The sequence below is a fragment of the Pygocentrus nattereri genome, chromosome 15 (assembly GCF_015220715.1).
Source record: "Pygocentrus nattereri isolate fPygNat1 chromosome 15, fPygNat1.pri, whole genome shotgun sequence".
Lineage (NCBI taxonomy): Eukaryota > Metazoa > Chordata > Actinopteri > Characiformes > Serrasalmidae > Pygocentrus > Pygocentrus nattereri.
The window spans coordinates 11,960,311-11,985,761 of NC_051225.1; the positions used below are offsets into that span (position 1 = coordinate 11,960,311).

Consider the following 25,451-nt stretch of genomic DNA (forward strand, 5'->3'; position numbering starts at 1 on the left):
AATGATTTATTTCACTTGTAAATCTTTATAGAATAATACAGTAAACTGTAAATGGTTTTAATGAGCATTACGTTTATGTAATATTACAAGTGCTCAGTATGAACCTCTTCCAGCTGTACAGACAGCAACACCACAGTCAAACAACGAACGCTCTGAGCTGCTGGAGGTTCACCGCCTCCGAAAATCATGTACAGTTATGACGGATTCGTTTTATTGAAGTGGAGAACGCTTTCTGCTCAGGGGTCTCCTCTCTCAGGCTGAAAGGAGCCATCATCCGGTGACACCCTCTTTTAATTGGATTGTGGTTGGTTCCTAGGCGCCTCATGGTTCGAAAAACAGTGCTTTGAAATCGGAGGAATCATTTTGAATCACCCTGTATTTTTGTTGCAGACATCACACCTCCTGGTTCTTGTCACCACCACTTTATAGAAATCCAGGTTCGTAAATTTCTCTACAATGAACCATTTGACGTCTCTGAATGACTTTTGATCGTATTGTTAAAAGTCGCCCAATTGTTTGTCAAACTTCTGGGGCTGTATTACAGAAACCTATTTTGAGCTTAAGATCTGACGGGTCAAAATAAGAGTTTTCACAAATTCGTGTTACAGAAGCGAGTCTTATCTTACGGCACCGATTGAAGTCGACAATCAACTGTCGTGTCTGTTACCTAGCAACCACGATACGCACACAGCTAAGTTAGTAATAAACCTTAATGCCAAATTTCCTTCGGGATCAATAACGTATCTGTCTATTTAGACACCCGTTCAGCCAGAGCCGGTTTATGATGAGCCTGGCCACTTCCTATTTCTCCAGGAGTGCCGAACAGCAGAGGGCGCCCGCGAGTGAGTCCTCAATGAATGGGAGTTAATGGAGCTCAACGGCTAAAAACAAGTTAAAAGAAGTTAAAATTCTGATCACTCGCCCAGAACGTTTCTGTAATTTTAGAAAGTAGAAGGATGTATTTCACTAAAACACAAAGAAATCTTACCTGTATGTTTCCTTTTTTCTACAGCAAACCGGCTTTGGGCTGCAGGGGGTGGGCTTTACTGCTAGAGCGTGACGATTGATTGGCGAGCGTAACAACTCATTGGCTGTTCACGCTCTGACGTCATGAATGTACATGAAGCGCCGTTTTAAACTCCTATAGCTCGAGTTTAAAAGTTCTTAAAAATATAACAGGTGTTAAAATGTTTTATGACATTAATTGTTCAGGAAGGTATTGCATTCTGTTAAGTTACAAATGTTTAAACCTTTATAAACTATGGTTTTGCTCAAATGCTCCATATCAACTCAAATTGATTTTGGACTCACTCGGGAGCGCCCTCTAGCGTTTGAGAAAACCGGAAGCCACTGCGGAGTGGGAATTCTCTTTGCAAGTTCTCTGGTTCAGCTCTGTCTCCTCATTATTCACCACCATCATTGTATCTGATGAGTTTTCATCAACATTAACACACGAAGCTAATAAGACGGGACAATGAAGACCATGTCTGCAGTTTCAGGGGATTTTAAACACTGTTAAAACAAAACCTCAAGTCAGCATAAAACAATAGAAACACGGTAAAAAAAACATAATTTTGGCAACTTAGGACGTTTCTGTAATGCTGTTTTCCTATCTGTAAACAAGATAAGATTGTAGACTTAAGAACCGTTGTTCTGCAATTGCTTCTCTCCTAACTTCAGTCTTAACTGAAGTTGGCAACAAAGCAGACATGATTTCAGACTTAAGAATTTTCTGTAATATGGCCCCAGAAATACTAAATACTGTGATCCATATTGTATATAAAATGTCTTAACAATATCATGATATTTTGCCATATTGCCCACCCCTAACAAGCCATGACATCACAGCTTTCATTATACATGTAACAGTCTGCGGTAGCTTGACAACTGGTATGCCTATGATATGACCGATGGAGCTGTGCTGGAGACTGTAGCATGGTCAGTCAGCTGGTTCTTCTTCACCTTGACTCCGAAAAGGCTGCATATCTTCATCAGCATCAGGTCCACAATTTCCTCCTCTTCAGAGGGCTGAAGAACAAAGATGAGAGCTTGTTTAATGGTGTCAAAAAGTTTTCCAAATGTTAGACTGGTGGAGAAAGCACCTGTACCGTGTGGTGTAACTGCTCTTCACTGAATGCCACCAGGATGACAGATATGAACAAGTTGAGCACCACAAACGTCATGAAGATGATGCAGGACCCAATGACAAATGCACCGAGGACGGGGTTATAATCCAGAACCTGGATTAATGCAGAAATGGTAATTATTATTGAGATTGCAGACATCAGGGAAGAACATCTTAACACTGATATGCCTGACATACTTCCTCATAGTTGAAGATTCCCAGTTGTAAGCTGACCATGGTCTGGGCAGCACCTAGAAGAGTCCGGTATGAGTAAAGCTTCCAACCATACATCAGATTACACTGCGGGAAGACAAATCAAGGCGTTAACATCTTAGAAGAGGGATGTCAAATTCAAACAGTAAAAGGGTGATATTAAAACATTTCATCAAATCTGTGAGCCAGAGAAAAAAATGGTTTTTATTTTATTTTTAATTCATGCTGTGCTGTAACACGAACTGGCCATTGTTTATTTAAAACATGCAGAAACCTCAGTAGTAAAATACAGACACTTGTAGACCTTGAAATGTTACATGGACACCTGAAATATTCAAAATGTAAATGTCCCCACATGCTTGGTGTCTTAAACCTACCTATCTGCTTGAACTACCTATACAGCTGTCACTGTGTCTCAAGATGTCTTGACAGTATTTACAGATGTCTTGAGACATTTTCTTAAGTCAAGACATCTCAAGAATGTCTTAAGACGTATGAGTGAAGACACCGTAATTATTTTGTGTGTCTTGAAGATGAAGCATGACTTAAGACATCCCAAGGCATGGTAATGGCTGGGTAAGTAGACACCTGGCATCCTTTCTTTGGAACCAAACCCTTGATATATTTTGTTTTTACTCTGTTATGACTTAGTTTATGTCTTCATAAGTATGTAATAATAAGTATGAAATAATGCTTGTTTCCCCCTTATTCTAGATCCCATGTGTCAAACACAAGGCCAGATCAGGGCCGTGACACAATCACACCCATCTGTAAAGTATTAGACCATTTCACAGTGTGCTGCACTACAATCCCCAGCATGCATCACAATGTAATGTGTGCTCTGACTCTCCTCCCCTAAAAGACTTACCATTTAAATACTGGGCATGTCAAGTAGTCATGTAACATTTCAAGGTCTACTACAAGTGTCTATAGTTTGCTGTTGATGTTTTGGTGTATTTTGAATAAACAGCCAGCCCAGGTTATAGCAAAATGTTTTTATAAAAACATTCTCTGGCCCATAGATATGTTGAGATTTTCTAATATGGACTTTTTAGAGGTCGAGTCTGACATCTCTGCTCTGTGCAACTTTATTACATAGACTAATAAATGTAAAACTACTTTGCTTGGGCTCCTCAGGACTAGAATTCAGAACCATTGTTAAATTTCTGGTACATTCTAACAACTGTAATTCAGTTCTCACAGCAATGGAGTAGGCCAAGAACATGATCGTCATGACCACGATGAAGCCAGAGATGTCGTTCCATGCCCGCTGTAGCGTGGAGGTGATCATGTGAAGTTTCGGGTTGAGACGCAGCAGGTGCCACAGTTTGACGGTGGCCAGCAGAACCAAGAAAGCTAAGATGTATCCGAGAACTGCATCTGCTGTGGCAGTTTCATTGAAACCAGCAAACCTGCCAAAGGAGCACACAATTAGAGCGCAGTGTAACAGCAAGTCCATCTAACAGTCCACATTAACTGACATTTAAACAGTGGTGGACGAAGTACACAAACCATGTACTTGAGTTAAATTAGAGATACCCAAGGTAAAATATTACTCCAGTAAAAGTAGAAGTTCCTCCCTTTAGACCTCCAGTTGAGTAAAAGTACAAAAGTATTTGCCTTCAAATGTACTGAAGTATCAAAAGTAAAAGTACTAAAACATTAATTATGGCTCTGATGTCCTGTTATCATTTTTATAACAAGACTGGCTTCATGAACTCATTTTAGGTGAAAGTCCTCCAGCGTCTCTCTTGGTAAACCAGGCTTTTAATAGAATGTCATTAATTAGTGACGCTGATGTTTATTAAAATGATCATGAGCACAAAACACTGAAGGTAAGCAGTTTCCATCAGGAAGAACCGAGTGGCTCTGAAATCACTTTTTACACACAAGCAAAGTTTCAGTTTAAGATTTATTTACAAGTTTAGTTACAAGTTTAAGTTTAATAAAAACTGGCTTTAAACTCACAAATGAGCTCCTTTACTATATTGATCTGTAGGTCTCTGATCATAAATATAAACCAGCCCAAACTAATTTACTATAAAATGAAATGGTGTTTGTATAAATTCAGAAAAAAGCCACGTCAGTCACGACTGCATATGTGGACATATTTCTATATTGTGCTCTATTTACACAAAGTTAGGTTAGTTCATCATTTATGTTGAACAGACTCTCCCAAAATTTTACACTGCTGCACTGATGTTGAACTGTGTGTTTGCGCTGGGTCAGTATGACCAACAGGTCAAAACAAGCTCAAAACAAAGTGACCGCTGTGGCCTGATTGGTGTTCTTGCTTTGCGCTTCATTCGTTTTGACGTTATGCTTTAATACACACAGAAACCAAAAGGAATGACAGATTTCTCAAAATGTAGTGAAGTAAATTGTAAGATATTTGACTTTGAAATGTAGTGGAGTCAAAGTAAAAAGTTGCCCAAAATGAAAAAACCTAAGTACATTTACATGAAAAAGCTACTTAAGTACAGAAATGAATTACATTTACTTAGTTACTGTCCACCACTGCATTTAAATATTCTTCTCAATGAGGGTTGTCTGCATACATTAGTTCAGCAAAGTTCAGAAACAAGCATATATTCATGTCCTGCTGTAATAACTTCATCTGAGCATAAACAGAGAAAATCAGGTCCATTGCTTACTTACTGGTCTTTGTGGTTTTGATAGTACTTCATGCTCTGGTTGCCCAAAAGTGTCCTCTTGACAAATACAGATAATGCACTCCAACTTAAAATAATGATGGCAAGCTCTAAAAGATTCCACTTGCTCCTGAAGTATTCCCATTTCTGCAGCTTCATAAGCTTGCCCTGTAAAACCCAGCATATGCATCTATTTATCCACATTTTATGACCCTTTATTAAAGCCATCATAAATGAGTGGCAGTGTTATTATGAATAGACTCACCTGCTGGAACATGTAATAAAAGATGAAGAGAAAATAAATGACCTCAGAAGCCATGACAAATATATGAAGGCCACCGGTGGACTGATAGAGACGGACGCTCTGCAGCTCACTGCGATACTGGAACGCTCCTGTGAAACCAAAAAAAAAGCTCAAGAAGTTTCTGGGCTTTCTTTTTAATTGGAGAAGCCTAGAAAGTCCAGGAAAACAGGCCTCACCCACTGCCGTGGTCTCAAACATCAACGTGACAATGCAGAAGAGGTTGACGTTGGCGTTATAAACCGTGAACTCCACAAAGATAGCCCGGGTGTACACATCCAACCAGATGTTGTCAAAGAGATACTGAAGCAGACTGTGAAAGGGGAAAGCAGTGGTTGGTCTTTTACTTAACATGCATGTTCTGAATTCAAGTAAGTCGAGATGGTGAAGCTACTCCATAAATCTCCATAAGCCCAGGGTAGGCCAGCGGCTGCCAGTGGGCCCAAAGTCTTGTTATACACTTCTATAACCAAAGAATAGCTCAAAGTTTGTATTGACGTCCATGTAGTTACTGAATAATTAGCCTTACTATATTAAGGCTGGGATTTTAAGGAGTTAAAGGAAATGTTTTGGCCACCATGAGCCACAAGAACAGCTTTGATAAATTTTTCCTTGCAGAGAATATAGCGAGTCTCCTTACTGTGGAGACGGTACTGATCTCTTGCTGTCTGGACTGTGCTGAACTATCTCCTCTCTGATTAATACACACTGTGCAATACATCATAACTACTAGGAATGACACTCACTGTGCACTTTACACTGTATTATTGATGCAACTCCGTGTTTGTCTATAATATGTGCTTTTTTACCTCATACCACTCATTGCCTGCTGTCATGTAAATACAACCAATCTGTCTCATATGCTGTGTAAATATGTACATAGACATACTTTTATTTCTCTTGTACTTTAACTCATGTCTAGATTTATTTGTATGTGCTATTTTTCTGCAAAGTATATGTAGGTTTATGTGCAATTATACATCTTGCTACTGAAACAGTGCAATTTCCCTTCAGGATGTACAAAGATCGTTCGTTCTTTCATTCTCTCTTTTTTTCGTTTGTTCATTCTTTCGTTCTCTTTCATTCTTTCTTTTGTTCGTAGTTCTTTCGTTTGCTTATTCGTTCGTTCTTTCTTTCTTTCATTCTTTTGTTCTCTCTTTCTTTCTGTCTTTAGTCCGTTTGTTCTTTCTTTATCTTTCTTTCGTTCGTTCATTCTTTCGTTCATTCTTTTGTTGGTTGGTTGTTTTGTTCTTTCATTCGTTCTTTCATTTGTTCTTTCATTCGTTCTTTCGTTTGTTCTTTCATTCTCTCTTTCTTTCTGTCTTTGTTGTAAAGGATGACTCATCTGATGACTCACCCTATCACTTCTTTCCACATCTCCATAGACCACAGCTGATGTTTTTTCTACCACTGAACTCAAATTCATTCATCTTTGTAATGAGGGCTTTATGCCCTGCAACCCTACATTCATATCCCTCTCTGTGTAGTTGTGGACAAGCTGTTATTGCTGACACTCTGATCATGTCCTACATCAAAATTCTTGGTCATGTGAGGAACAATTCCTGTTCTGCTTTCTGACAAATCACACTAACGCGCTCAATCACTCAATCAGCACTTTTAACCACAATTTCCACCCCTATTTACTCTTATCTGTCCCATAAATCTAAATGCAGATGTCACGGATGTTCCTGTTTAAACACTAGGCAGTTGCTGCCATACGTGCCCCAGTAATAAACCCTCTTTCAACTCACCTACATCTTTTCTTTTTCCACATTAATCCAAACTTTAAGGTGAACTGGGTCTGCTTAGCATTTTCATACAATATGCAGAAAGTTGGGCATGGTCAAAGTGACAATAAGTTAACACATCCTCTACAGTGAGCACACTTCACTTCACTGCACATTTTAATGCACAATTACTGTTTATTTGCTGGATTTAATATACTGGAAATATAATTGTAAATTGTTGACTGTGCAGAAGTTATGGCACTTTTTATATATATATTTTTAATATATTAAAGTCAAATAAAACAGAAATTATGCCTTAAAATTTGCAGAAGCATCCCCTTAAATTCTCTTCCCTGCAGAGATTTTTGTGACTTCAACTCACTATGTAATCTGACCCAAGTTTTGCATACAGCTGTACATGCCACAGAGCACTGTAGACTAATTTTATGTTCTTTAATATGTCGAGATTTTCGCTGGGAGTGACAAGGATGGACAAGATTAGAAATGAGCAGATCAGAGGGACAGTGAAGGTGGAGCAGTTTGGAGATAAAGCCAGAGAGGCCAGGTTGAGATGGTTTGGACATGTGTTGAAGAGGAATAGTGGATATATTGGGCAAAGAATGTTGGAGATGGAGCTGCCGGGTAGAAGGAGAAGAGGTAGACCTCAGAGAAGGTTTATGGATGTAGTGAAGGTAGACATGGAGATGGTGTGAAAGTAGAGGAGGCAGTGGATAGGGCAAGATGGAGGCAGATGATCCGCTGTCGCGACCCCTAAAGGGAGCAGCCGAAAGAAGAAGAAGAAGAATAGCTAAATATAGGACTTCTTATCTAGTAGATCCTGGATGCACAGGGTTTGCTCATCCATACACAAAACAAAGGCTCACACTTTAAAGTCAAATGATATTAATAAGAACAACTACATCAAAACAGTCTCCCTTCATTTAAACTGGACAATATAAAATACACAGCAACAGTAAGTGTGACATCAGTACTAGAGGAGTACAAGATTTAAAACTACATGCTAGTGGAAAATGCATCCCTAACCTAAACATGGCTGGACAGTTACCTGCTTGCATTTTCCCTGTTGGGGCCCAGGTCCACTACAAAGCCTCCACCTCTATACAGAGCCACACCACCCCACACAGGATGCGCTCTGAGCCTAGACTGGGTTTGGTACTGCCACGGTGTGAGCAGCATCTTGGACATGTTTGCATGTATTGAATGATTCCAGCCTGGACCGTAGGAGCCCATGTCCTCCACCTCCCAGGAGTACGGAGCATGACAGTCTGGAACAGAGCAGCGCATGGAGCTGGCTGTCCTGCAGGAGCCCTTCTGCACACGAACTTGACGGAGACGAGCGTTTCCTACAAGCTTCGAGTTTCCATCTGTGATGAAACCTAATAGAGTGGCCGAAACACATCAAGTATTATGATTAAAGTGACAGTTTGGTGAAACACTTACACAATTTCACACTTTATATATATATAACAACCAAGACGTGTGGTGAATTTGCTTTAGTTTTGCATGGGAGATATGATGCTAATATATGGAAAAGTATGCTGAGTGTGCTGACTGATGTAGCCATAAAATCATAAAGATGGACAAAATTCAGGCATCACGATGCCTGTCACTGCTGTTTTTATCTGAGCAATGTACTTCTGTCTATTTTTATCAAAAATAAAACACACTTAAAAAGTTTTTAGTAAATGTTTAGAACCATCATTCTTCACATAGATGGGGAGTGTATTGTGCATGGCTCCATATGGAACCTTTCTGAAAACGGTTCTATTTAGCATCAAGAAAGGTTCTATTTTTTACAATCTCAAGCTTGTAACAAGAGAAGAACCCTTTTCAGTCCTATACAGAACCATTTCCGGCAGTGTTTTATATAGAACCATATACAACACATTTTCCATTCATCTGAAGAACTATTACACCTTGCAAAGAAACATTTAGGCATGAACTGATTCTATACAGAACTCAAGGTTCCAAACAGAACCACTGACTTTACTAAAGAACCTTTAAAGAACCAATTAAAAAAGCTAACTAAATAAATCTTGCCTGCCAAATTGACAGTTTATGGGACATCTTACAAGCATAGTCTGGCATTTTTGATTCCCTGTATTTAAAATAAAGCGATTGCTAAAATGTAAATGAAGCCCAGTTCAGCTTTTTAATGTAAAAGGTTGCACAAAATAAATAGAAAAAAAAATATGTAATCCAAAAAAGGGAAAACAGTGATATGTTTTTTGTTGGAAGAGCTCAGTTACAGGCCCAATCCCATTTCACATCTCGCCCCTACCATTTAGCCCTTAGCCCTCTGTTTTGCACATTCACGTCTAGGGGTAGGGTGTCTCAATTTTTGTTGAGATAGAGGGGTAGGGCGAAGTGTTAGGGCTACATGGGCCTCCAAACGGAGGATTTTCAGAGACTCAAAACAGAGTGTTATGAGAAAAAAAGACAAACTGGTAAGATGGCAGCGCAAGCGACCAAACGTGAGAATTTCCTCCAATTAACAATTACAATAAACACTGTATTATCTTAGTTTAATGTCATTTCAGTGTATTATGGTTGTTTTCTTCATAACAAGCATAAAGAATCATTAATAATATGCTACTGTTTCTGTAGCTTGCTAGCTAACTTTCCAGTTCCACCTTAAATAGTCAAGAAGGTGGTGACCATCTGACTTCAGCTTTGTATCATCAAATAATTAGCGGTGGGCCATAACAAATAGTTGTCTTATACCCCCTCTTTGAAAGTATATGATGTCCTAAATGTAACTAAAGCCCAGCAGTGAGGAGCTGAACTTTACCCTCCTCTGCTGTCACTAAAGATGGGCCGGGTTAAGGCTTTGTCCCATTTCATAGGGCAAGATTTCAACCACTACCCTTTGTAACTCCATTCCAATGGGTTTTAGGGTGACACTCGAAAACAAGGGGTAGGGGTAAAAAAGAAGAAATGGGATTGGGCCTTAGAGTTTTTAGAATTTCATTTTCAACAGACTATTGTTTTAAATCTGGCCAAGATGGACATATTGTGTTAAAAGAGGTAAAAATGTACCTGGTTGTCGTCCAAAGAGGTTTCGTAGGAGCGTGTTGTTTGCCCAGGTAAACACATCTTTGTGGTTCATACTGTCTGAGATGCCATTGCTGAAGCTCTGCTGAATGTGCTGAGTGAGCAAGTAAGCGTTTGGATCACGCTGACCATAAGTCACCAGCAGTAGCATCCAGAGGAACCCCACATAGACTGTAAAGGAAAGAAATATCTAACCCGCAGCTGGTAAATTTACCACACAATTAATACCAACTTACAAACTGGTCCTTCTTACTGAGAATCTCTCTGATCAGTGCAAAGACTTTCTGTTCTTTGATCATATTGCTCCTCATCTTTTCAATGTCAGACGGAGGAGGAGGCTGATAAAAGCTGCATTTACTGTCCCTTCTGGCAATCCGTACGCTATCAGGATCATCTGCGGGCAGAAGGATAATTTTAAGTCATTCTTACAATGAAATCATGTGGGTTTATTTATGTTTATGTCCAGCATTATGACAGGAATCTTCTTGGAAACCTGTTTTGGAACTTCTGTAAAATATACATATATAAAATTTCAATTTACTTGAATTTGAGAGATCCCCATCAATTGGAACATCGCCATATTCCTCCTGATCCACTCTCTTTAGCACGAGAGCGAAGAAGACAGCGAATCCGAGGACCTAAAAATACACAAGTCAGTTAAGAATAAGAGTAAAAAGTTTTAGTACTGTGCAAAAGTCAAAGATATCCCTTCATTTATTTTATTTCCAGTCAAAACAGCTATTAAGTATGAGTCATATTTATTTTTCTGAGCTAGGAAAAAAGCAGAAAACTTATATTTAACAAAAAATTACACTCTTTATAACCATTTCCATTTTTTGGGGAGAATAGTTCAGGTTTGTAAGATGGCTCCATTTACTGCTACTCAAAAAAGTAATCCCAAACACTTTCAATGATGTTGAGGTCTGGGCTCAACATCAGTCAACCTGTAGATGTTTTCAGATCTGAAGCAGTTTGATTTTCTCCTCTCTCTCAAAGATGAAAGTGCTGTTTATCTGATAGGGGCAGTTTCATTGTCTACCAGGTCTCACTTTGATGTTATGAGTTCCATTTTTCTGTATAATAATAATTTTTAAACACAAGTGTACTCTGCTTTTTTTCCATCTTTCTTATGCAAGTGAATAACCTCATATCTAACCTCTTTACAAATATCTCAAGAAAAATGAATATGTTGTACTGAATAGACTGGATGAATGAAACAAATCAAGGTTTGTCTCTGACTTCTGCAAGATACTGTATGTACAGACTCAACTGAAGATGTAGGAGTGAAAGAAAAAGTGACTCTTACCTTCACAGGCTGGGTAATGAAGAGACTCTCAAAAAAAGACACAACCATTGAAATGAGCCAGCTAATGGAGCGCTCTTTCCCATAGGTCAACCCGTACATCATAGTGAAGTATGCCGAGACTCCGCTTGTGGCTGCCACAAGAAACCAGGCCACAAACACAAACCACCAAGGCAGGCCTTTCTGACAGCACTTTTTACTGCCTCCACTGCTGCCTTCTACAGGGCTGGAGCTGCAGGCAAACCTCTCCCCGATGGAACTGGAGGAAAGCTGGGGTACTAGCAGTTCCTTCATGCTCTGAACCTGCAGCACAGCCTGATTATAGCCTTCTGGTTTGGAGAATCGTGAAGGACCCAGCAGCCTCAGCTCTTTCTCCACATTCTGGAGTTGCTTATAGAGATACTGCCTGTAGATGTTACGTTTCTCACTTGGCATCCGTTCAGGACTTCTCTCTGTCAGTGGGAACAAATGGAAAAAATAGCACTGAAAACATGTCTTACAGACAAGAACAGATTGTCAAACAGGCTTATTGGGCTTGTACCTATGGGTCCTGGCCACTAGAGGGCCTTAAACCTGCACATAATTTTTGTGTTGGCCAGTACAGCAGAATTCACACTCAGCCCACACAACCTATCAAGACATAAGTGAGCTGAAATAACATGAGCTGATGAAAGTACAGCCATATAATTTGAAATAAGTTTGGAAAGGTTTTTGATGCATAGATCTGACTTTGTAAACAATAAAAGCATTTAGTTATGTCCTTAACATACTTTAAAGAAGTTAGACAAGCAGACTGATATGTTTGACCATGTTAGTTAAGCCATAGAACACAAGAGGGACTGAGCCATAAAACTGCCGCAATATCAAGTTTAGCTTAGTTTTGTCATTTTTTGCCTGATCAGTATTAATGTTGCTTTGTTCCAGACAGTCTGTAAAGCATCTTACAGCCCATTTTGTTTGGCAAATGGTATTCAGTTCACGCTTCTCAACCAATCAGCTTGTGTGGCCAGAATTACGTGTTGTATTATACCAAAATCATGAATAACAACAATATAAATGGAAAAAAGAGAAGTCAGAGAAGCAGTATTATTGCAAAAAGTGTCTGCTCTGCTAATAGGGCTTGGGAATGTGATGCCATGGTGCAGTGTCTTATGGATGATCTGCCATTTTGGCAGTGTCTTCTAGGTTGGTTGTGAATAGTTCAATCTTCTGTTCCTACACATATATATGTTGGCAGAGCTGACTAGTGGGTGGATCCACCTGGCTACAAGAACAGACAAAATCAAGAAAAGCACACAGGAAAGTTGCAAGTTTCATTTAAATATGCAAATGCAGCCTTGGTCAAGCAGCTTATAGAAAGCATTACAGTGAAAGTGTTTACAAACATCAAGCTCAAGCTTAGTTCATAAAATTGTAAAGACTTGATGGAATAAAACTTTCAACATCATTAAGTGAATTTATAATGCTTTGTATCAGCTAACAAACTTCGGAAACCTTCTGAGCTAAAAGGTATGGCTAGTAAAGTTAGCTGAGGTGAAGAAAATATGCTTATGCTTGTCTTATTTGTCATATTAAAGACTTTAGATTGGCTGCCCTTTCAATGTGGCCTTTTTGATAGCCACATGTGATCTACTATTGATTTTTATAGGGTTTCATATAGTAATATAGTAAAGCACAGCAATACTGTCATATGATCACCAACTAGCTAGGCAAGGCTACCTGCAGTAAGATAGGCCAGTAACTTAGTGAAATGTGTTAGTAGCTGATTGAATTATGTAATTAACTATATCAAATACCAAAACCAGCTGAGGTGGTTCGGGCATCTGGTTAGGATGCCTCCTGGACGCCTCCCTCGGGAGGTGTCACAGGCGAGTCCACCTGGGAGGAGACCCCGGGGAAGACCCAGGACATGCTGGCGCGACTATATCGCCCAGCTGGCCTGGGAGCGCCTCGGAATCCCCCTTGGAGAGCTGGTGGAAGTGGCTGGGGAAAGGGAGGTCTGGGCTTCATTGCTTCGGATGCTGCCCCCGCGACCCGAACCCCGGACAAGCGGAAGATAATGGATGGATGGATGGATGGACTATGTCAAATATGCCAGTAGCTGAGTGGAATTTGCCAGTAACTGAGTGAAATATGCAAGTATCTGTATTAAGTGTTAGCAGCTGAGTGGAATATGCTAGCAGCTGAGTGGAATATGCCAATAACTGGGTGAAACACACCAGTAACTAAGAGGAATATGCCAGTAACTGTGTTAAATATACCAGTAACTGAGTGAAAAATGCCACAAACTTTGTTATACATGTCAGTGGCAGAGTGAAATATGACGGTAACAGCATATAAAGAACAAACCATGTCAATATGGCAGAATGATTCTATAATTAAGCATAACATGATGTTGATTCCGAAGCCCTATAAGTGACTGTGATGGTGCAAATGTAGCAACTAATGATAGAATATAGCACTGATGCTAATCCTAAAATGCATGTGAGTAAGGATGGAGTGTGCATGTGTTGTGGAAAGGGGGGCCTTGTGGAGGTTTACAGCCAGAGGCCCAGGATTTATTAAAAACACTCGACCATTCGAAAGAGGTTTTGTATATTAATTTTAAGTCCAAACCTTGCAGGTTTACGGCTCCAAGGGAGAGAGAAAGCTCTTTCTTGCAGTCATCGGAGTAAAACTCGCCACCTACATGGTTTTGCTGCCGAATAATATCTTCAACCAATGACAGGAGAGCATTGATATCCATTTTACCAGATTCTATCCTAGGCATGGGGCTTCTCAGAACCTTGGAGAGTGACTGGGCTATCCTTTTAATGTCCTAAAACATCACAAAAATGATTCATATCAGATTAGAATAGTCTTGCACATTAACATGCCAGAAGATAGTGGTTCAACTATTGTAGCCTCATGTACCTTAATTACAGCGTCTGGTGTGATCTCCCGAAGATCACTCTGTGGAGAGGGAGGCTGAGTCGGTGACACACGTCCTGCTTTTCCTTGCTTAGTAGAATCCATCCTGGAGTGCTGTTTGGAAGCTTCATCTGGCTTTCGTTCTCTTGGGCGGGTTATTCTGAAGATGGTCACGATAAGGAGGTTGATGGGGAACATGATGATGGAACTCTGGATGCCAATCATTACTTGCTGCCAGGTAAACTCGATCTTTCCTTTAGTCAGAGAACATAAGGATAAGAACTGAATGCTCATTTTCCCAAAAACTGCATACAAGACATGTAACAAAATGCCCACCCACTCAATCCTGCTCAAACAGAAGATGGATAAAAAAAGTAAAAATAATACATAGATATTTAAAACTATATTGGCACTAAAATATGAATATCATTGAATTTAGGTGTTCCAAACCCTTCCATGGACACATGTGTATAAAACCAAGCCCCTAGGCCTGCAGACTGCTTCTACAAACATTAGTGAAAGAATGGGTCGCTCTCAGGAGCTCAGTGAATGGTACCCTGATAGGACACCATTTGTGCAACAAGTCCAGTCATGAAATTTCCTCACTACTAACTATTCCACAGTCAACTGTCAGTGGTATTATAACAAAGTGTAAATGATGGGGAACAACAGCAACTCAGCCATGAAGTATTAGGCCATGTAAAATGACAGATCGAGGTCAGCGGATAGCCCCTTCCTGTTCCAACGAGACTGCGCACCAAGGTCAGAGGCAGAGAACTATCATTTATATGAGCTGAGGCCAGTGGGGAAGAATATATGAATACATTGCTCTGTATTCAATCAGCCATGCAAACTGTGCAAATTAGATTTTTCTCTTTACTACCAGTTTAAAACACTTCAAACTGTCATGAGCTTAGTAGTGCAAGCACAAGTGCAGCACAAAGAAACATCTGCTTTACCTAAGTCCATGGTCTGCTCAGAGGGGTCAGTGGGAATCCCCCAGAACATGATGCTGGTCAGCATTGTACAGAACAGCAGGGAAAAACAACAAGAAACACGCTGCACACGAGTGAAGTTACTAGTGGGCGGGCGGCTGATAACAGAGAACCATATGTGGCCATCCCGGAAATCCTTTGCCGTCTTCATGAAGAACAGATTGCTGTTGGAAAGCAGGACAGTAACACTTGTATCAGAGGCTTATAGAGGAATCCAAAAATGACAACAGAAATATCTTTGGTGTTTAATTAAGCAACATACATTATCAGTTTATGCAATCTTAACTGAAGGGAATATTTTAAATGTAAACCTTGGCAGTTGCAGTTATCACCAGTGTCACGATTGGCCCCTCCCTGTGCTGTCCATGTATTCGTGTTGTTTTGGTTTAGCCCATGTGCATTTGTTTTGGTCCAGCCCCCTCATTTCATGACTCTGCCCCTGATTGTTTCCACCTGTCCCTCGTCAGCCCTGTTGTATTTAAGCCCTGCGTTTGCCCCTTGTGTTTGCTGGTCTTTGTTATCTGCTGTGTTGTTTGTACTGGTTCATGTACTGTTGTTTGTTCTGGTTTGTCCGTCATGTCTGCCTCCTGATCATTCCGTGTTGGCTCTATGACCCTGGACTGTCTCGACCCTGATTTTGGATTTGCCCATAATAAATCTCGCTTATCTCAGCATGTGCATCCGCCTCCTCGCTCCCAACCGTTACAACCAGTGGTAACAAAGGCATGGTGTAATTTGATCTGTATTGTTTCTCATCCATATCTTACCTGGTGAAAGTATGAATTTTAAAACTTTAATTGTAAGTTGAAGAGGAGATGTTTTATTATGAACTGAAGTTGATGAAAAATGATTGTGGTGCATACAGTCTTGTTTTGTGGAAAGAAATTAAAATGAAAATATTTTTTCAATATTTTCGTCAATACAGAATGTAAATTGAATGCAAATGTAAATAATTAAGTGACCCTTATTAGTCCCATGACAGGGAAACTTCAACTCCGCATTTTAACCCATCTGTGCAGTGAAACACCACATGCACACTATTGAACACACACACTAGGGGGCAGTAAGCACACTTGCTTGGAGCGGTGGGCAGCCCTATCCACAGGGCCCGGGGAGCAGTTGGGGGTTAGGTGCCTTGCTCAAGAGCACTTCAGTCATGTACTGTTGGCTCATGGGATCAAGCCAGTAACCTTCTGGCCACAGGGTTGGTTCCCCGACCTCCAACTCATGATTGCCCAATTGGGTAAATAGGTAATTAGATATAAATAGCATAGCAATAACAGCAATAACTACAGGTCTTGTATTATTGTACTTCTTTAAGCTGCCAGTCACACACCTAAACCTTTTTAAGTCCACCTCTGTTGCTACAGGGAACACTTTGTCCAGGGTGCACTCCCCCATGTCAATGGCCAGCCATGAGCTGCACAAGAAATGCCATTTCTGTCCAGTCTCCAGGTCTTGTGCCATCACCTTGTTAACATACCTGAGGAGTGGACATGAAAGATACATGCATCATTAGAATGCATCCTTCTATTTTAGAGTTAAGAAACAAACATTATACTAGGTATACTAACGGGTCCTTATCATACTTTTTTCTTTTATTTTAGTCATGCTATGAGTCCACTTATGCTATTTATATGAGTTTAGGTACCAAAAACATTCATCATTTACTTAATACATGATCATGTTCCAACCTCTTTTTATCCCTCAGAATTATACAAGACTAATGAGCTCTGTTGTTATTGGCTGCTCTGTATTGCGGCTCATTCAAAAAGCAGCTCAGGCTGAAACACTCCTTATAACTTCAGCATGAATGGGTGGAGCACAACTACTGCAGGCTGAATGGCAAAAACAATTAATTCATATACCTATTTTTGCATTTAGTTTCCACATATAGTTTTAAATTTCAAACTGAACAATGTTTACATGCTATATCAAAACCTTTTATTTCTAAAAAGCTAAGAAAATTGCATTTTCTATGTGAATACTGTTGAAGAACCACATATTTTGCCTCACCAAGCAGGATATTTTCCGGTGTTATCATGCCACAATCTGATGCTCTGAAGCTCTCCCAGAGAAAACGGAGTGGTGAGGAGGAACATGTCCACTCCTCCCCTCTCAAACACTGGCTTGTCCGGGTCAGTCAGATGATGGGGCTCACTCTCCCCCTCAGAGCCTAACAGAGTCACTGTAACCTGCAGTAACAATAGTACTGGTTGCAATGGTCACTCTTTAAAAACACATTCCCAAGAGAGCATTTATGCAGAGCTGAACATACTGACCTGAGAGGAAGTGGAAGCTCCCCGACGATGCCCGGTGGTGATGGTCAATAAGTAGCGATATTCAGCCAAGGGATCATTGTCCTCCAACACAGTGACTTTCACCTTTTACAATATAACAGGAGCCCATATTCTATATATTTCTTATATTCTGGTTTCTAAAACATTCATAATTCATGTTTACGTTCCTTTATTACTGTCCCTTTTTTATACTTCTCTACTGTATCTTGTTCATAAAAAGTGTATGAACCAAACCACTAGGCCATAATGGAAATCCCCAAAGGCATTAGAAAAATCAACTTAATCTACTCCTATAGATGTGTGGAGCCATTGAAAGGCTGCAGTGATATACTTGCTTCCCAACAGCACAATGTTTAATCATTTTCTCCACATCCTTCATTCTGTTAACTCTCTACAGACTGTTTGTAGTAACAACACTCCTCATCACTTCAGTGTAAACTTGTAGGCTAAATGGCTGTTGGCTAAAATAGGTTATCAATTATAAATTTGTTCATGGTTGTGACCTCACTACTATAAATTTAAATTGGACTTTTTTTGTCATCTTAGTTTACCTACATGCACTGAGAAGTGAATGGAATGTTTTGATTCTTTCAAAGTCAAAAACGTGATAGAAATGTGTTAAAAAGTGATACACAAGACCTCTACCCAACATTTTCTCTTTCAACTTCTGTCTAAGGCAAAAGAATCAAAACGTTACAAATTCAGAAACAGTGACTAGTATAAGTAAGACCTTAGTGGCGTCCTGGATGTCCTTTTTTCGTGCCCATATCACCACCATGAGGTAGACCAGGAAGATAGCACCGACAAAACACACCACCACGGGATTGTTGACAAACGTGGCAAAAAGCTCAGCAGTGCGGGACACGTCAACCAGGTTGGGCATGACAAAAAAGGAGCTCCCAAAAAATGTCAGATGAGTGCACAGGCACTGAGTGACTAGGGGTGTGGTGCGGGGGCCAACCTGCAGAGACAGAAGTGTATATAACCAGTTGAGTGACCTATACTAAAGATTAAGAACTGTCCTCCTGTGTTAACTTTGGGAAACGTTAAGTTGGTCAAAATTGTTCACGCTCACCCGACAGCCATAGTCGCTCCAGTTGGTCTTGGTCTCATCCCAGTACTTGCATTGAGTAGCAATGGACGTGATGAACACAGAAGCATTTGAAGAGTTCACCCCTGCTTCTACTATGGGCCTCACTAGAAGATAGTAAACTCCTGCTTCCATTGCCATATCCTGCGGGCCCAGCACCCATGTGTACCTCTCTTCTGTACCACACAAACACAGCAAATTTATTCATGATTCTATGTCCAGTTTAAAGAATGATATCAGTCATTCATCATACTACTCTCTAGGGCTGTCTTGAATGTTTCATTAAAAACAATCAATAATGAAAATCTACCTTCTCTATGAATCGTAATGGCTACTTGGCAGTTTACTTGATGACAATGTATATTTTAAGTTTTCCTACTGTTCTCTCTTACAACAACAGAACCTAACGTACCCACTTATAAGAATTTTTGCCACATAGTGTTCTTATACATTTTTATTAAATGGCTCATTCTACAGAAACGTCTACTTTTGTGTCCCTAGAGTTTACAGATATATTACACTTGAAAAACAAGTTAGAGTTGCAATTTATTTATTAAGTTATTTTAACAATTACACCTTCTTGAGCCATTTAAGAACACAATGTTGGTTTTTAAATCATATAGAATTCCAAGCACCACAGAAGTGTTTGTCCCCACAGTCACTTGTAATGGCTGAGGCCATATTTTGAAGGAAAAAAACTGAAGGAAATAACTACAATAGTCCATACATGACTACGGATTATATAAATTAAATGACATAAATAAAAAAAAAAGCCAAATAAATTATAAAATATCTAATGAAATTTGTTGTCCCCAGGAGTTGTGTCACTGGTGTCACTGTGTAACAAAAAAATCTCTTATTTTGAAATAAAAATCATACCGATGACATCACTCGACTTCCTTCACCTGTTGTCTGAGGATCTATGATTTCATGTGAAGTTTTTAGTTGAAGTCACTGGTGTGACCTACTGTATTCTTAGGTAATTGTGAAAAAAAAAGTATACAAATGGATTGAATGATATATTTTAGTGGATGTTCTATGACCGACAACATGTGGTTTGATGCCCTGTAGCAGCCGTTTTGTAAAATGCCATTTTTCATTTAAAATGTCCCTGGTGTTACTGTCACCTAGGGATAGATGGATATAGGTGGACGTTTCTGTAGAATGACCCAAATGCACATCTTAGTGAATCATTTTTCATGAAGTATTTCATAAAGCTATGCATGATTTTTTATTTTTTATTGTTTAAACTTTTAAAAATATATGTCTTTATAATCGTACTATAATACTACTAATATAATCAACAGTGGCCACCTATGTTCCCCATGATCTGTTACTGAATCACCTGATGGGCTTCCTGGTTGAGGGAGCTGGATTTTGGCCTTGTGGTTGGTGTCATTTGGGTAGTGTTGAAAACCCAAGAGTAACTGTAAAGGTGTCTCCTCTGAAGGGTCCAGTTTCAAGACGAGAGATATGTCCGGTGTGGTAACATTGATGACCAGAGTACTGTAGTTTCCCAGGTCCAGAAATGTGCTGTTTACCTCCTCCACCACTGCTCTTGGTAAGAGAATCTGGGAATCAGAGATAAACACATGGGATACATGGAATCTTATGACTGAAGGTCAATATCTACATCTTTGAGACAAATTTGACCATTTTTCTGTAAAGTGATGTCTGCACATACACATGATACATGCATATGCCCTATTTATATGCCCTATATGTTCAGAAAGGTTTGATGGCTGAGACATCTTACCTCAATCTCCTCATTGAGGTTTGAGACTGGAATGACAGAACCATTCTCTCTAGTGAGAGAGAGACTCCCGACTGCTCCACTTATTGGCTCACCTTCACTCCAGGAGAAAGGGTTCTTCTCAAAACTCAGCATCTGCCTCCAGTAAAATATCAATAATGTGCTTTACAATACTTCCAGTATTCCTTCAGGGTATTACATGTATGTGTATGTATGTATGTACGTATCTATCTATTGTTGTAAAGTGTGATAATGTAATAAATAATAAGTAATAAATATAATGCTGTGCAAAATGGAAATAAAAACAAAATGCAATCATGTGTAAATTATTTAAACTGTACATTTCATTGAAAATAGTATGACAACAAATGTTGAAACTGAGGAATTTTATTGTTTTTTGAAAAATATATGCCCATTTTGAATTTGGAAAAGTTGTGATGGAGGCCTGTTTACCACTGCGTTTCATCACCTCTTTTAACAACATAACAAGAAAATAAGTGTTTGGAAACTCAAGAGACACTGCTGTAGTTTTGCAAGTGAAATGCTTGCACATTCTTGTTATATATATGTTTATATGTCATTCAGCGTTAATGGTGCCTTCACAGATGTGGATGTCACCCATTGCACTAATGTTCACTAATGGCCCCCTATACCATCATGGCTTTTGAACTAATAACAAGCTGAGTGGTCCATGATTTCCAAGGGAATTTCAAATGTTGATTCATTGGACCACAGGACACTTTTCAACTTCCTCTCAGTCTATTTTAAGTAAGCTCAGGCCCAGAGAAGGTGCCAGCGTTTCTGGATCCTGTTTATATATGGTTTCCTCTTTGTGTTTTCGAGTTGTAACTTGTATTTGTGAATGCAGCGACAAACTGTTTTTAAAGACAGTGTTTTTCAGAAGTGTTTCTGAGCCTGTGCAGTGATTTCCATCACAGAATCACATCTGTTTTTAATGCAATGCCACCTGAGGGTGGCATAAAAATTTAATTTTATGGTCTTATTTAAAATGTCATGGATAATGATTTTCAAATCACTCATTCGTACCAAGCTATATAGACTAAGTGGTGCATTCATCATCATGCACTAGTAAAAGACCTCACCCGCACATCCACTGCTTCCCCTAAAGGCAGCACATCAGATCCCAAAGATGGAAGCATGAAGCTGGCTGAGCTGCTGTTCTCAATGCTGAAGGAGTGTCTCTGAAGCTTATCTGGAGACACTCTAATAAATGATATGATGAAATGTAGAAGTTAATGAGGCAAATGGGTGTATCCATGCTTAGACGCACCACTATTGAACATAAAGACCTTTCAAAAATGCTGTATTCTTCACGGAACAGCCATATTAGCCTTAGCTTCGTTTACCTGTTTACATACACGCTGATCTGGGCAGTGCTAATGATGATTGGCTCTTGGTTTGTCCTTTTCCCAGCCAGCAGGGCACTTTGAATGCTGTCTGCTGCGTTCAATAAAAGTTTTGAGATCTTTTCCTAAAGCAAAGGAAAAAGCATAAAAAATCAAGATTATTATTCACCAGTATTAGTCCCACAATGGGGAAATTTCACCTCTGCATTCTAACCCATCTGTGCAGTGAAACACCACATACACACTAGTGAAAACACACACTAGGGGTCAGTGAGCACACTTGCCTAAAGCGCCCGAGGAGCAGTTGGGGGTTTGTGTCTTGCGCAAGATCACCTCAGTCATGTATTGTCGGCTTAGGGGATCAAGCCGGTGACCTTACGGTCACAAAGCTGGCTCCCTAACCTCCAGCCCATGACTGCCCCAAAGGAAATATAGGAAAAGGAAATATATAATATGCTGGCTAATGAGATTTAGCCAAAGCTTAGTACCAGTACCTGGTTTTCTGTGTTGGCAGACACTTTAAGGATGTTACTGGCAGCCTGAATGATGGGTATGGCCGCCTGCTTCATTACTTCTTTGACATCCCCCTCTGAAGGAGTGAGAGCCACCAGGCATTCACTGAGGTTTGACACAAGAGAGCTGGCCTGTAACTGCAGGACAAAAAGACGAGTTAGAAAGGAAATGGATGGCCGGGGTGTACCTCAAGTAGCCCATAGTTCATCCGGAACAGGTACCTGGGCTGTAGAGGTCAGCTCCTCGCCCTGTTTGGTGAGGCTCACCACAGCAAAAGCAGTCATCTGCACTTCTGACGGGTTCCCAAAGGGGGCAGCATAAACAGCTGTGCTCAGGTCTAACAGCATCTGTTCCCGTAACTTTATGACAATGTAATGTAAATATTTGTTTATAGTTATGTCCTCAAGATTTGATCACCAGATTTAATAATGTAATTATCTGCAGCTTTATTTAATTATGTATTTTTGCATTTTCATATGCAAAAGCATTTAATGAGTATTTATTACCAATTATCAATTGAGAATTACCAATTATCAATTTTTTACAAAAAAGATAACAACATATATATATATATATATATATATATATATATATATATATATATATATATGTGTGTGTGTGTGTGTGTGTGTGTGTGTGTGTGTATACATATATGTACACATATATATATATATATATACACACACACACACACACATATATATATATATATGTGTGTGTGTGTGTGTATAAGTGGAAAAGTATTATTTACATTTTAAAATATTTGTACATTTTTTATTATTTATTAATATTTATTAAAATAATATGTATTATTTTTACATAAAAATCAGATATGAATATGAAGAGCAAGTAAAAGCTTATATTTCTTTGTACCCTTTCTCTGGCAACCTGATCTTCGCTGTCAACTGAGCCCCCATTTAGCTTGTCACACACAGATTGGTACATCTGGGCCAGTGCTGGACCTTTGAGCTTGCCATTCTGCTGCAGCTGATTCACCTGCTCAGACACAAGGGCCTCCAGATCCTGTACTGTGGCCCCAGTGCTGACATCATATACCTGAAAACCCGTGAAAGCCATGATTATTTAGTAAGTACTAAGACTTTTCTGTAATTACTAAGACAGATATGTGGTTGTAAGGGCCTGAAGTGGGTTAGGGTTTCCAGAATGTGTCCTAGTACAAACCTGGGCAGATAATGTAGTATTAATCTTCTGTCCTGCTCTGTTCTCAACAGTGATGTCCACAACCACACTATGGTTACTTTCAGCTCCTAGAGGAAAGAAGAGTGACTCCACCGTCTCCTCGTGGCCACAGTGAAGGTAGTCTCCTGCAGTGGAAGGTAAATACATGACAGTAAACTGGTTTTATGGAGAAGAAAGGTGGAAAAAATAATGTAGAATCTAATGTAGAAAGAAAATTTCATACCAGCAGAATGCCAGAAACAATAAGTGCAGGCTGTGCTCTCACAGAATAAAGGATCTACCGTGCACGTGATTTTAAAGGGCGAGAGAATGTCTCCCACAGTGGGGGTAATGATACAGGAGGGTGGGCTAGCTGGGGAAACAGATGACAATACAGTAACTGAGGCTGAAGAACTAAAAGGAGCATTGGATGAGGCCACGGTGGACGCTGATGAAGTATGAGGCTGCGATGTAGGGGGCACACTGGTCTGTGCTGTTGGCACAGGTTGTAATGTTGACGATGCAGTGCCGGAAGCACTGAAGATTGGAATGGTGAACTCAGCAGATCCAGATAAGCCATCTTTCACACCTTAGAGACAAACACATTTAAAGTGGGCCTCATTAGAAATTCAGCAACTACAGCCTACTTATCCAGGAAACTATAAATATTTTAATACCATCAATAGACAGAATGCAGTTGGAAAGCAGTGGAAAGTCTCAAACCTGTTTTGCTATAGAAGTCTGCACAAGTCTGCACATACGGACAGAAACTGCATTACCCAGAATCCATTGCAGACTCACAAAGAGGAGCTATTCCCGTCACTACTGTTTCTGGACTTCAATTCCCAGAATCCTCTGCAAAATCACATGACTCCGGACATTTCCTCCTCTACCTATCAGCGATCTAGATTGCCTGAGCTCTAATGTAACACAGCTGTGTGTATATCACATGACCTATTTAGGTAGTATATAAGCCCAGGCTTTAGCATAGGCTCCTTGTGAAGTATTGATTCTCTCTGAGAAACTACTGAGTGTTATTCCTGTTCTGCTCTTGACTTCCTGCCTGTTTTTCCGTTGACCTTAATTTTTGGACTTGCCCTTGTGTACGTTTGCCTGGTTTATTGGATTCATGGTTTTAACTCATTGCATGTTTTGTGGACTCTGCCCTGTCTTGTCCTTGTCTGTTATGGTCGCCTTACTTGTTCTGCTGTGTTTCGACCCCTGCTGTGATTTGACCCCTGCCTGTCTCCTGACTACTTCTGCCTGTCTCCTGACCACTAAAGCTTCACTTCTGTTCTTAAGCCATGAGCGTCTGCTTTCTGGTTGCACGCCAGAACTTTTTTCCGTTTTTTTTTATGTCAGTATATGATAAACCCAAGGCAACATGTAAAGGATGTTTCTTCTCTCTTTAAAACAAGACTACATACAACAATAACTTTTGATTATATTGAAAGAAAAGTAAAAGTACATCCAAACTAGAGGTGTCAAAGTTAACAACTCTTTTTTATTACACTAATGTGTTTATCAATGCGTTAAAAAAGTGTTTATTCTTTTAAATAAATGGTTGCGACCGTAATAACCGCAATTTCCCTCTGGGATCAATAAAGTATTCTGATTCTGATTCTGAAAAGATAAATTAACACCATTTTTTTTCTTCACTGTAAAATATATTTTCACTGTCAAAAATGTACTGTAACAATTAGTGGTCAATAAAGTTTTTCTTTTTTAAAGAAAACTACAGAAATAGAATGTAAATTCACAAAAAACAATGATCACTTTTATTTCAGACATTTGCATTTAGTTTAATGGTCATTCTTGCTATTATTATTATTATTATTATGGTAAAATAGTGTGTGTCAGAATAACTAGACAACACTGTTGAAATAAAAGGCAGTATTTCTAGGTAATTAAATAACTGTAAATATATTGATTTTTATAACACAGTTGTA

The 25,451-nt window shown here is 39.5% G+C and overlaps 1 protein-coding gene across 1 annotated transcript in view; it reads right to left on the reverse strand.

Moving 5' to 3' along the window:
- Nucleotides 1-929: 929 nt before the first annotated feature.
- The window catches only part of pkd1l2a (polycystic kidney disease 1 like 2a), a 46,808-nt gene continuing 22,286 nt past the window's right edge, over nucleotides 930-25,451 (reverse strand). The window contains exons 13-41 of the mRNA XM_037545378.1: nucleotides 23,747-24,091; nucleotides 23,506-23,648; nucleotides 23,197-23,379; nucleotides 22,545-22,682; nucleotides 22,305-22,460; nucleotides 21,811-21,935; nucleotides 21,547-21,667; nucleotides 20,447-20,578; nucleotides 20,036-20,261; nucleotides 18,676-18,866; nucleotides 18,331-18,561; nucleotides 17,583-17,684; nucleotides 17,317-17,495; nucleotides 16,637-16,783; nucleotides 15,265-15,464; nucleotides 14,309-14,559; nucleotides 14,012-14,213; nucleotides 11,399-11,847; nucleotides 10,634-10,730; nucleotides 10,346-10,486; nucleotides 10,078-10,263; nucleotides 8,084-8,414; nucleotides 5,470-5,603; nucleotides 5,255-5,382; nucleotides 4,997-5,157; nucleotides 3,540-3,750; nucleotides 2,324-2,425; nucleotides 2,109-2,240; nucleotides 930-2,028 (exon numbers count right to left, since the gene is read on the reverse strand). Coding sequence (XP_037401275.1) covers nucleotides 1,897-2,028; nucleotides 2,109-2,240; nucleotides 2,324-2,425; nucleotides 3,540-3,750; nucleotides 4,997-5,157; nucleotides 5,255-5,382; nucleotides 5,470-5,603; nucleotides 8,084-8,414; nucleotides 10,078-10,263; nucleotides 10,346-10,486; nucleotides 10,634-10,730; nucleotides 11,399-11,847; nucleotides 14,012-14,213; nucleotides 14,309-14,559; nucleotides 15,265-15,464; nucleotides 16,637-16,783; nucleotides 17,317-17,495; nucleotides 17,583-17,684; nucleotides 18,331-18,561; nucleotides 18,676-18,866; nucleotides 20,036-20,261; nucleotides 20,447-20,578; nucleotides 21,547-21,667; nucleotides 21,811-21,935; nucleotides 22,305-22,460; nucleotides 22,545-22,682; nucleotides 23,197-23,379; nucleotides 23,506-23,648; nucleotides 23,747-24,091 — 5,276 coding nt within the window. The 3' untranslated portion in view covers nucleotides 930-1,896. The remainder of the gene's footprint in view (nucleotides 2,029-2,108; nucleotides 2,241-2,323; nucleotides 2,426-3,539; nucleotides 3,751-4,996; nucleotides 5,158-5,254; nucleotides 5,383-5,469; nucleotides 5,604-8,083; nucleotides 8,415-10,077; nucleotides 10,264-10,345; nucleotides 10,487-10,633; nucleotides 10,731-11,398; nucleotides 11,848-14,011; nucleotides 14,214-14,308; nucleotides 14,560-15,264; nucleotides 15,465-16,636; nucleotides 16,784-17,316; nucleotides 17,496-17,582; nucleotides 17,685-18,330; nucleotides 18,562-18,675; nucleotides 18,867-20,035; nucleotides 20,262-20,446; nucleotides 20,579-21,546; nucleotides 21,668-21,810; nucleotides 21,936-22,304; nucleotides 22,461-22,544; nucleotides 22,683-23,196; nucleotides 23,380-23,505; nucleotides 23,649-23,746; nucleotides 24,092-25,451) is intronic.